General features: G+C 40.1%; 1 protein-coding gene across 2 annotated transcripts in view; it reads left to right on the top strand.

Annotated features, from left to right (window-relative positions):
* LOC126293655 (synaptic vesicle glycoprotein 2B-like) overlaps positions 1-12,614 on the top strand; it is a 214,674-nt gene that overhangs the window by 181,321 nt on the left and 20,739 nt on the right. For both annotated transcript variants that reach the window (XM_049986939.1, XM_049986940.1), the window contains exons 9-10: positions 8,268-8,500; positions 11,464-11,623. In XM_049986939.1, the coding sequence (XP_049842896.1) occupies positions 8,268-8,500; positions 11,464-11,623 (393 nt within the window). The remainder of the gene's footprint in view (positions 1-8,267; positions 8,501-11,463; positions 11,624-12,614) is intronic.

Below are 12,614 nucleotides of genomic sequence, written 5' to 3'. Positions count from 1 at the left end.
CCTCCCCCGTGCCAGTGTTGCCTGAACACCAACTCCACCTAAGTTCTACCGCCTTAAACCCTGAACACTGCCTGAATATATAAAACAGATAATAAATGAAACGCACAACACTTTGAATGCTCTATAGTGACAATGTATTTTGTCAAGTGACTTTCCTGAGGGGAAAAGTGTTACATGTTGCGATTGAGATACAAACATATAGTAAATGTCCTCTTTGACAGTGCAGTAGTGATGTAATAAAAAATATTGGTTCATAAATAAATAAATACAAACCAGATAAATATTAACATGGAACCCTGACTAAACACTGCCTGTATAATAATTAAAATTAAATTAACAGTCACAAAAAATAGACTTAATACAAGACACAAGTACCATACTCAAGAATAGCTTAAAGTTGAATTTCATACAGAAGGTGGAAGAGTTCCTCTTACTATTTGGAAGATGAACATATAACACACTGAGGTGACAAAAGGCATTGGATATCTCCTAATACCGTGTCAGACCTCTTTTTGCAGCAGCTCAATGTGGCATCGACTCAACAAGTTGTTGGAAATACCCTGCAGAAATTGAGCCAGGCTGCCTTTATAGCCATCCATAATTGAAAAAGTGTTACCAGTACATGATTTTCTGTACAAACAGAGCTCTTGATTATATGCCATAAATGTTCAATGGGATTCATATTGGGTTATTTGGATGGTTAGGTCATTTGGTGGAATTTTCCAGGATGTTCTTCAAACCACTCATGAACAACTGTGGCCTGGTGATATGGTACAATGTGATCCATAAATCATATTTTGGGAATATGAAGTCCACAAATGGCTGAAAATGGTCTCCAAGTAGCTGAACACAAAAATTTCTGGTCAATGAGCAGTACAGTTGGACCAGGTCCATTCCATGTAAACACAGCTCACACCATTATGGAACCACCACTAGCTGGCACAGTGCCATGTTGACAACTTGTGTCCACGGCTTTGTGAGGCCTACAACACACTCTAAACATAACGTCAGCTCTCATAAACTGAAATCTGAACTCCTCTCACCAGACCACTTTTTTCCGGGTGTACAGGTGCCAAATGATACAATCACAAGGCCTGAGGAGAGGTGATGCAGATTATATCGTGCTGTTAGCTAAGGCAGTTATGACAGACATTTGCCGCCATACTCTGTTAATACCAAATTTTGCCACACTACTCTAAGGGACACATTAGTCATCGTCCCACGTTGACTCCTGCAGTTATTTCATGCAATATTGTTTGTCTCTTAGCACTGACAACTATATGCAAATACCGCCACTTTCAGTCATTGAGTGAAGGCTGTCAGCCAACTCTTGACACTATGGATCTCTGAATATTGAATTCCCTAACCAATTCTGAAATGGAAAGTCCCATGTGTCTAGCTCCAACTACCACTCTGTGTTCAACGTCTGGTAATTTCCGTCATGTGACCATAACCCCACTGGAAACCTTTTCACCTGAGTCACCCACATACAAATGACACCTCCGCTAATGCACTGCCCTTTTATATGTTGTGTACGCGATATGGCCACCATCTGTATATGTGCATATTGCTATACCATGACCTTTGTCACCTTAGCATATGTGGATGTGTCTGCCAAATGTGTTGTGAATGGAGATAGTTGTAAAAAAGTAATAAATGAAAACGTCATGCCTGATGTTGCATTTTTAGTACGTAAATAGCAAAAATGTTGTAGGCAACATTTGTGAGTTTTGTAAAGGTTTGGAATTACGTGTAAAGTTTGTTCGAAGATGTTAAGTGCTGTCGCTCTCAAATACTGGACGAATATAGTCTGGGTAATTTGGACACCATGAGTTACAGTGCCTTTAGATGTATACATAGTTTCTAGCAGTATTACTTGACTTATTGTGTTAATCCTTTAACATAAGATAGTACCTCTTAATGCTTAGATTATGACAGCATTTGGATACCAGTATACTTACTACTCTGCAACAACTTGCTCCGTCCATACCTGAGGATGTTCAAGCATCTTGGAGGGTATTAGACGTAGTGTTACTGATCCGCTCTGTTCAGTTGCACAGAATTATGGCAAAGGTTGTCAAGAGATTCACTATTGCCCCAGGTATCTACATCCAAGACCAACATAGAATGGAACTGTGCAAATGCTTCTAATAACATTTGATTACAAAATGATTATATGGTATTGATATACATACAGTGTGTCCCACAAAGGGTTTACACAGTTCGAACTTTCATAACTTGAACAAAAATAATAAAGACTATGATTTTTTAAGTGGCATAGATGGACACATTTACGGAGTGTAGAATTCATTCATTCAACGTTTTAAGGTACTTTAGACATCACTTTTTCTTTGAAAAGGAAACACATTGATCTTAGGCAACATAGGAATTATCTCTTGCACGGTACACACAGTTATGGTGACTGACAGTACGGATCATCCTCATTCATCACAACTGGCGAATGTAGGATTTCCACTTTGCTTGCTTTTAAATGCAGTGAGTACGTGATTTGCATACACGTTTCACTTGCAGTTTGCTGTATGGATTTCTCAGGGCTTCTTGTGAAAGATTGTACCAGAGTGTCCACCCCTCTGCCATCTGCCACACAATTGACACACATTTCTTTCCCTCTCAAATATATTGGGTAATTTCATTGTTGTTACATGTGACGGTGGTGAAGTAACCAACTTCACAAGACATCACCTCTGAACTTCTTTCAAATTTTCTCATTTCCAATAACAGTTTAAAATCCACTTTCTTTGCCCAAGGAAAAAGTTTCCAGTCATCTTTTTATTTACATGTAGTTACTGGCAACTGAAAATAACAAAAGATAAAACAAATGAATGGCTGCACATACTACTTACAAGAGCACCATATAATCACAATCATATCAGGTTATCACTAATACCTTCTCAGCCATTAAAGTTCAAACAGTATAAATCCTTTCCTGGAACAATGTATGTAACTTTGTATGTTCTTTCTACAGTACCTGTATGTTTTGTGTGTGTGCTGGCTGTATGGTTTGAAATGAATGCCAGGAAACGCAGTAAAAAAATTCAGTTCAGTCAATATCTAAATCTATGTGATTACTCTGCTATTCACAATAAAGTACCTCACAGAGATTTCAATGAACCACCTTCAAGCTGTCTCTCTACTGCTCCACTCTCAAACGGCACATGGGAAAAACAACCATTAAACTTTTTCTGTGTGAGCCATGATTTCTCTAATTTTATTGTGATGATCATTTCTCCCTATGTAGGTTGGTGCCAACAGAATGTTTTCGCAATCTGAGGAGAAAACTGGTGATTGAAATTTCATGGGAAGATCCCATTGTAATGAAAAACGCCTTTGTTTTAATGACTGCCACTCCAATTCACATATCATGTCTTTGGCACTACCTCCCCTATTCCACGATAATGCAAAAAGAGCTGCCCTTCTTTGTACTTTTTCGATGCCATCCGTCAGTCCCACCTGATGCAGATTCCATACCACACAGCAGTACTCCAGAATAGGCCAGACAAGCATGGTATAAGCAGTCTCTTTAGTAAATCTTTTGCACCTTCTAAGTGTTCTGCCAGTGCATTGCAGTCTTTGGTTTTCCCTACCCACAACATTATCTATGTGATTGTTTCAATTTAGGTTATTTTTAATTGTAATCTGTAAGTATTTAGTTGAATTTACAACCTTCAGATTTGTGTGACTTACCATGTAATCAGAATTTAGTGGATTGCTTTTAGTAGTCATGTGAGTAACTTCACACTTTCCTTTATTCAGGGTCAATTGCCACTTTTTGCAGCATACAGATATTTTATCTAAATCATTTTACAATTTGTTTTGGTTATGGTAAATGACAGCATCATCTGGAAACAATCTAAGACAGCCACTGAGATTGTCTCCTATCTCATTAATAATGATCATGAACAATAGAGGGCCTATAAACTTCCTTGGGGAATACTTGATAACTTTCCATCTATTAGTACAAACTGTAACCTTTCTGACAGGAAATCACAAACCCAGTCACACACCTGAGGCAACATTGCATAGGAATGCAGTTTGGTTCCAAGACACTTATGAGAAACGGTGTTGAAAGCCTTCTGGAAATCTAAAAATATGGAATCAATTTGAATTCCCCTGTCGATAGCACTCATTACTTCGTGAGTATAAAGAGCTAGTTGTGTTTTGCAAGGACAATCTTTTCTGAATCCATGCTGACTATATGTTAATAAATCATTTTCTTCGAGGTGCTTGATAATGTTTGAATACAGTATATGTTTTAAACCCTACTGTATTAAACAATGAAAATCAAATTTTCAGTGGTTCATGGTGTGGGTTCCTGGTATCATCTCCTAGTTCATGAACCACGGGCAATGTATGAGTGGCCAAGTAAGTGGTACTGACAGCCGGGATACCAGTTACTTTGGGATAAGACTGGGCATCTCGGACATATTCAGAGTCGTGGCCACCTTTGTGCTCAGACAGCAAAGACTACCAAATCCACTGGTTAGTCCCTCAACCGTTAGGGGTAAAACTCAATGGGACCCGGGGCAAGTAAGGCTAGCAACCTGCTTCCCTGGTACTATAAATATGATGCTGGCAACAATCAGAGTAAAATGCCTCGGACCTTTGGAGGTGACGGAGTCCCACATCTAACTGACAAACCAGGGACTCCTAAGATACGACTTGGCAAACAAATGGTAATGAGATGGGGAACTATTAATATCAATGAGGGCTACTCTGGGAAGAAGGTAGAGCTGGCAGAGGCTGCAAGTAAGATGGGGCTGGACGTTTTAGCTGTAAGTGACATTCGGGTAAGGGGTGAGAAAGAAGAGAAGTGGGAGAATACAAGGTCTACCTGTCAGGAATCAAAGTAGAAATAGCACAATGGGGTGTAGGGCTGTACATCAGGAAAGAAATGGAACCCAGCATAGTTGCAATAAGGTATGTAAATGAACGACTGATGTGGATAGATTTGACAGTGTCTAGCAAGAAAATTAGGATTGTGTCAGTATATTCGCATTGTGAAGGGACAGATCAAGATAAGATGGATAGTTTTTATGAGGCACTCAGTGATGTAGTTGTTAGAGTGAAGGGTGATTTTAACGCCAGGATTGGAAATCGAACAGAAGGGTATGAAATGGTTATGGGTAAATTTGTAGAGGATATGGAGATCTACAGGAACGGTAAACAACTCTTGGATTTCTGTGCCAGTATGGGCTTAGTAATCACAAACTCCTTTTTTAAACATAAGAACATTCACCGGTATACTTGGGAAGGCAGGGGAACTAGATTGGTCATTGACTATATAATAACAGATCAGGAATTCAGGAAGACTGTGAGGGACACACGTGTATTCAGGGGATTCTTCGATGACCATGATCACTATTTAACCTGCAGTGAAATTGATATTGTGAGGCCGAAAGTGCAGGAGGTCAGGTCCATGTGTAGGAGGATAACAGTGGAGAAACTTCAGGATAAGGAAATCAGACACAAGTACATAACAATCATCTCAGAAAGGTACCAGTTAGTTGAATGTAGTCAATTGCAGTCACTGGAAAAGGAATGGACAAGGTACAGAGACACAGTACTACAAGTGGCCAAAGAATGTCTTGGAACAGTAGTGTGTAAAGGTAGGATAAAGCAAACAGCTTGGTGGAATGACACAGTCAAGGCAACCTGTAAAAGGAAAAAGAAGGCATATCAAAAATGGCTACATACTAGAACTCAGGTAGACAGAGAAAGTTATGTTTAAGAAAGAAACAGAGCCAAACAGATAATTACAGCATCCAAGAAGAAATCTTGGGAAGACTTTGGAAACAGGTTGGAGACTATGGGTCAAGCTGCTGGAAAACCATTCTGGAGTGTAATTAGCAGTCTTCGAAGGGGAGATAAGAAGGAAATGACAAGTATTTTGGACAGGTCAGGAAAACTGCTGGTGAATCCTGTGGATGCCTTGGGCAGATGGAGGGAATATTTGGAAGAGTTGCTCAATGTAGGTGACAATACGATCAGTAATGTTTCAGATTTTGATGTACAATGGGACAGGAATGATGATGGAAATAGGATCACATTTGAGGAAGTGGAGAAAATGGTCAATAGATTGCAGTGCAAAAAAGCGGCTGGGGTGGATGAAATTAAATCGGAACTCATCAAATACAGTGGAATGTCAGGTCTTAAATGACTACACAGGATAATTGAAATGGCGTGGTAGTCGGGACAGGTTCCATCAGACCGGACAAAAGCAGTAATCACACCAATCTTTAAACATAGAAACAGAAAAGATTGTAACAACTACAGAGGTATCTCCTTGATCAGCGTTGGGGGTAAAATCTTCTCAGGTATTGTTGAAAGGAAAGTGTGAGAATTAGTTGAGGACCAATTGGATGAAAATCAGTGTGGGTTTAGGCCTCTTAGAGGTTGTCAGGACCAGATCTTTAGCTTACGACAAATAATGGAGAAGTGTTATGAGTGGAACAGGGAATTGTATCTATGCTTTATAGATCTAGAAAAGGCATATGACCGGTTTCCTTGGAGGAAGTTATTGTCTGTTCTACGAGATTATGGAATAGGAGGCAAACTTTTGCAAGCAATTAAAGGTCTTTACATGGATAGTCAGGCAGCAGTTAGAGTTGACGGTAAATTGAGTTCGTGGTTCAGAGTAGTTTCAGGGGTAAGACAAGGCTGCAACCTGTCTCCACTGTTGTTCATATTATTTATGGATCATATGTTGAAAACAATAGACTGGCTGGGTGGGATTGAGATATGTGAACACAAAATAAGCAGTCTTGCATATGCGGATGACTTAGTTGTGATGGCAGATTCGATTGAAAGTTTGCAAAGTAATATTTCAGAGCTAGATCAGACATGTAAGGACTATGGTATGAAGATGAGCATCTCCAAAACAAAAGTAATGTCAGTGGGAAAGAAATATAAACGGATTGAGTGCCAAATAGGAGGAACAAAGTTAGAACAGGTGGACAATTTCAAGTGCTTAGGATGCATATTCTCACAGGATGGCAACATAATGAAAGAACTGGAAGCGAGGTGTAGCAAAGCTAATGCAATGAGTACCCAGCTACCATCTATTCTCTTCTGCAAGAAGGAAGTCAGTACCAGGAGTAAGTTATCTGTGCACCGTTCAATCTTTTGACCAACTTTGTTGTATGGGAGTGAAAGCTGGTTGATTCAGATTTCCTTATCAACAAGGTTGAGGTTACGGATATGAAAGTAGCTAGGATGATTGCAGGAACTAGTAGATGGGAACAATGGCAGTAGGGTGTCCACAACGAGGAAATCAAAGAAAAACTGGTAATGAACTCTATAGATGTAGCAGTCAGGATGAACAGGCTTAGATGGTGGGGTCATGTTACACGAATGGGAGAAACAAGGTTCCCAAGAGACTCATGGGTTCAACAGTAGAGGGTAGGAGGAGTCGGGGCAGACCAAGGAGAAGGTACCTGGATTCGGTTAACAATGATTTTGAAGTAATAGGTTTAACCTCAGAAGAGCAACCAATGTTAGCACTGAATAGGGGATCTTGGAGGAATTTTATAAGGGAGACTATGCTCCAGACTTAAAGGCATAATTAGTCTTAAATGATGATGATCAAATTTTTATGGCCTTTGGAGCCATCAAATAGGGTATCTGTATAATAGCACTGTGAATCGGGTTAGTAGTACAGTAATATAGATAAATACTGTTAGTTTGATGTAGAAGTTAAAAATGAATAAAAAGTTGTCTTCTTTGTTTTTTCAACCTATTTCTTACACACTTGCAGATGCACAAGTTGTATAGATTAATTTCTGTGTTATGCAAAAGCATCTTTGTTCATCAGATTTCTTTCTTGTTTGCTTCATTCTTGTTATTCTTCCACATGTATGTTTTGCATATTTGACACACAGCACTTTTACTGCACTAAATATTTATGTTTCTGTGTTGAGAAGACCTACTGTCCTCTCGCCATTTCGTGTGAATAAAGCGAAACGCGTCTGGTCATATAAGACTTCCGTTACAGTCACAAAAGACGTTAATTAACTTATATGACTTGGAAAACACTACTTATCTTCTGACATAAAAATGTTATCAGCTGACATGACCACCTGTTCTATCACAATGGAAGCTACAAGGGTGGGTGGCAAGATTCGAATTCTGGTCCGACCTACCAGTTTCAGTTTTCTATCAACACACAAATCCATTTCAAAACAGGGCAGGTCATTTACTGAAGTGCCTGCCACAATATCAGAAAATAAATCAACTTCTCTTTCCTGCAGTGTTCTGAACATGACCACCACAGAGCCGTGGACTGAGGAGGCCACCTGGATGGAAACCACTGTCACCAGTGGCCTCCTGGAGAACTCCAGTGCACCAATCCTGGAGGCAGCATGCTCAGCGTCCATCAGCAGTTCCAGCTTCCAGAACACTCTCATCATTGGTGTTGGCATGGCTGTCTCCTTTGCCTCCGTCACCCTGCTGCTCAGGGTCGTCTCCAAGAAGACCATCATCGGTGAGGGCACTGGCAGCTTCACCGCTCCATCCAGACTATCAGTTTGTTGCTAATATTTTGTGCTTCCAGAATAATGTCTCGAGCAAATATTGTTACAGTGTTATTGTTATAGTAAGCTTCAGTGTGAAGACTAGTCTGATACAGCTCTCCGTGCTAGTTGACTGTGTGCAGACCTCTTTATCCCTGCATACTCCCGTCTGAACTGGCTTACTGTAATCAAGCCCTGGACTCCCTCTTTATCTGTAACAAACAACATTTCCCTCATTGGCCAAATTAAATATTCATTGATGCCTTAGCATATGTCCTATGAACCAGTCCCTTCTTTTAATAAATCTGAGCTGTAAAGAACTTTTTTCCTCTGACTCCATGCATTATATTTTCATTACTTACTCTACAGAAAGTTTCTCAGGTGGAATGGGCAATATTTGGTATAAGACAGGAACACTCATTTGAAGAAAAAAACTTCACATGGACACATGCCTTATCCTGAATGGTTTTTCAGGCAGAACACATTTAATATACCATACTTTTGTTTTTCAGCTAGTGGCGTGTATGTACGAGAGGGTACATTAAAGTAATAGAACTAATTCTTTTGTGGGCGGGGCTTTTGTAGTACAACCTTTCGTCACTAAGAGCACACATTGTGAAGTCAGTAAGCTGAGTACTGTCACTGAGGAGATCGGCAGAGTTTGTAGTGACAACTATTTTGTGTGATTGTCATTTTCGCAATGGCTAATTTTGGCAAACAGTGTGCAGTGGTGAAATCCCGCTTTTTGCTTGGAGAAAGTGAAACACAATAAGTTTCCTTTAATTCATGTCTATGGTCACAGACTTTTTGTTAACAGATTACTGGTTTCAGTCTATAATGATCATCATCAGATCTGCAGCAAAAATTGGAAAAAAACACAAATACACTCACAGATTGTCTACAACTTAAAAACAATAAATAGACCATAATGAAAAGTACTACGGCATATATAGGCATTTGTGCACTTTAAGTATGAAGAGGCAGACCTGTTTTATAAAAACAAAGTCCTAATGTACTACAGCCATAGTGGTATCGTCAAATGTTGAATGCAAAATCAGCACCAGTATCATCAAATATGTATAAATATCATCATATACACGAGTCATGTTGTCAGTAGCAGTCCTGTTCAAAACAAGCTGCCGCACAGTAGACAAAAGATGTTTGTGTTGTAAATTCACCAGATGTCACTAATGTAGGCATACACTAGTTTTCAATGATTAATTGAACAGCGTAAAATAAAGGGGGGGGGGGGTACAATAGTTGAAGTGTGTAATGAGCTTATAACATATAAAAGGCAATACAGTAATAAAAATCAATGAAATAGAACATGACAGAAGTCAGATTGTTAAAAAAAGGAAATAGTTAAGAGACAGTAGTTGGCATATGCTCAAGTGCCAATATTCTAGATAATGACATAAGTAATAAACACCTTTGATTGTGCACAGAATAATATTTTTAAAAAAACTATAAAACAATTCGCTAAAGAAGCCACAATGAAAGAAAACGTAGTGCTGGACATAATCAGCACCCTCTGTTAGCGCTAATGCCAGAATTAAGCATAGGTGAGATTTCAGTGCAGACATATGGGTTAGGAAGGAGGAGACTTTTGGAGTGGCTTTGAGATAGTATGTAGAGGATGAGGAGGTGCAGTGAATGACATGTTGGTTTAGTTGTGCTAACAATCCAGTATTGGAGACGACTGGAGGAGGCAGTTGGTTTATTTTCATTTTAAGGTTTGAGATATTTATAAATAGCAAAGTAGTTTGAGCTATTTGAGGAAAGAGTGGTAGACAAAGAAAGTGGGAAACGTGTATTGAGTATGGAAGGTGAGGTGGTGTGTGTGGTTTTCTAGGTTTTTTTAAGGTGCGGTAAAATTTAGGGGATGGAATGTACATTGGAAAAGGTGAGGATGGGTTCATACAAGGCTTTTGTGCATGTAGAGGATACTGGAAGGATGTAATCTTCATAGTGGTTTTAGTCTATTTTGGTTTATAGAAGGGATTCCGGATTATTCTGGTTGGTCCAAGGCATTTTAGCGAGTTAGTAAGATGGATGAGATAGTTATGGATGATGAGGTAGCAAGTAATAATTGCCATTGTTATAGCCTGAGTTTTTGCCAGAACTTTACCACCATTGACCACTCGTTTTTGGATAGGGACTTTATGCTACATTGCTCCTTCGTGCCATCCATCCACCTCTTGACAAGCATGCTTCCAGCTGCTGTAAAGGCCCTAGGCTGTAAACACCCTATGCTGTAAACACCCTATGCTGTAGCTTGTGTTGTATTGTGTTGCAGATCTGCGCCTAGGAGTGTCTGCGGCATGCTATGTTCCACGATATGGATCCAGATGGAGTTGCAGATACTGTTGCTGCCTATGTGGTTCCCACTGCTGATATTTCTGTTGGTTACTCCCAGATAGTGAACTAGCTTGGAATATCCTGCATTGTAACTTGTGTTGCATTTTATCGGTGTGCCCGGAAACATCCAGAGCATGCAGGGTGTCTATGATGTGAATGCAGATAGAGCTGTTTGCTGTCCATGCACCTCCTGCTGCTAGTGTTCCATTTGTTACTGCCCACACAGTTGACTAATTTGGAACATCCTATGAAGTGGTTTATGTTGCACCAAAGCAATGTGTGTCTGGGGCATGCAAGGTTTCCATGACATGGACTCAGACAGGCATGGAGGTCCTGTTGCTGCCCATGTGCCTCCCACTCCTGGTGTTCCAATTTGGGATATACCACGTTGTAACTCGGGTTGTGTTGTAGCGGTGTGCCTGGAGGTGTCTAGAGCATGTGGGATGTCTGTGATATGAACACAGACAGTGCTGTAGGTCCTGTCCCTGTCCATGCACCTCCCGCTGCTGATGTCACAGCTATGAACTTTCAGACAGTGAACTAGTTTTGGATGTCCCACCTGTTTTCTGTGTTGCAGCGGTGTGCCTGGCGGTGTCTGGTGCATGCGGGGTGTCCATGATCTGGGCCCAGACGGAGTTGCAGATCCTGCTGCTGCCCATGGCCTTCATCGTGCTCTCCGGCATGTGCATTGCTGTCGTCAACAGCGTCGTCGTCGACATCTTCCCCACCTACCTCAGGTGCGAATTCTTTTTTGTCCCTGAATATTGCCTCCTCACTGTGCACTGGTAACTGCTGTAGACTATTGTTCTGTGTTTCCAGCAGCTCTCATCAATGTGGCACCATCTGAATTACTTTGTTATTGCTATGTCATCTGAATCTCAGTTTCCATTCTTGATTCTTTATTTCTATGCAAACAGCAGATGAAGATTGTGTTACCATTGTATAACTTCGTCTATTAATAATGGAATTGTGATGATATGGAGTATTGTCTCAAAGGTGAAGTTGGCCTCATGAATTTGTTACAAATATAGGGCTACTATAAACGGTTCATTCATTTTCAGAGCTCTATATTTTCCTAAGTATTACAGAGTGAGGCACGAAATGTGTTACCAATTGTTTATTTCACAGTTTACAATGCACATTAGATATCCCACTGGGATCTCTACAGCAATACCAGCAGAGATTGGAAAAACAAATGAATTACGAAATGATGTGTAATTTACTATACTGCCACTAGGAGACTAGTAAGCAGCAATGGCTCACAATGGAAAACTGACGACACAGCAACGATCGGCAATTGTGTTACTTTTTCATAAAACAAAAAGCCTTGTGACTCAGAGGCATTTTCAACAACAGTTTAACACAATATGGTCCCTTGCAAGAAGACCATCCACAGGTTGTACGATAAATTTGTACAGGAAGGAACAGTATTGGAAGCAAAGCGACCTCAGCCTAAGCCTGTTTGTTCACCGGAGAATATTGAAGCTGTACAAGTTGCTGTACAGAGAAGTCCTGGGAAATCATGTAGAAAGGCAGCAGTGAAACTGAGAATATCCAGATGCTCCGTTCAACACATTCTTAAAAGTGACCTCCATATGTACACAAGCAGCAGAGACTACTGTTTGCTCAGTTGGTGGAGGAAAGGGAAGAAACTCTCAGTAACATTTGGTTTTCAGATGAGGCGTATTTTCATTTAGAAAATTAACAAACAAAATGTACACTTTTGGG

The sequence above is a fragment of the Schistocerca gregaria genome, chromosome 10 (genome assembly GCF_023897955.1).
Source record: "Schistocerca gregaria isolate iqSchGreg1 chromosome 10, iqSchGreg1.2, whole genome shotgun sequence".
In the NCBI taxonomy this organism is placed as follows: domain Eukaryota; kingdom Metazoa; phylum Arthropoda; class Insecta; order Orthoptera; family Acrididae; genus Schistocerca; species Schistocerca gregaria.
This window is presented reverse-complemented; position numbering and strand designations above follow the sequence as displayed.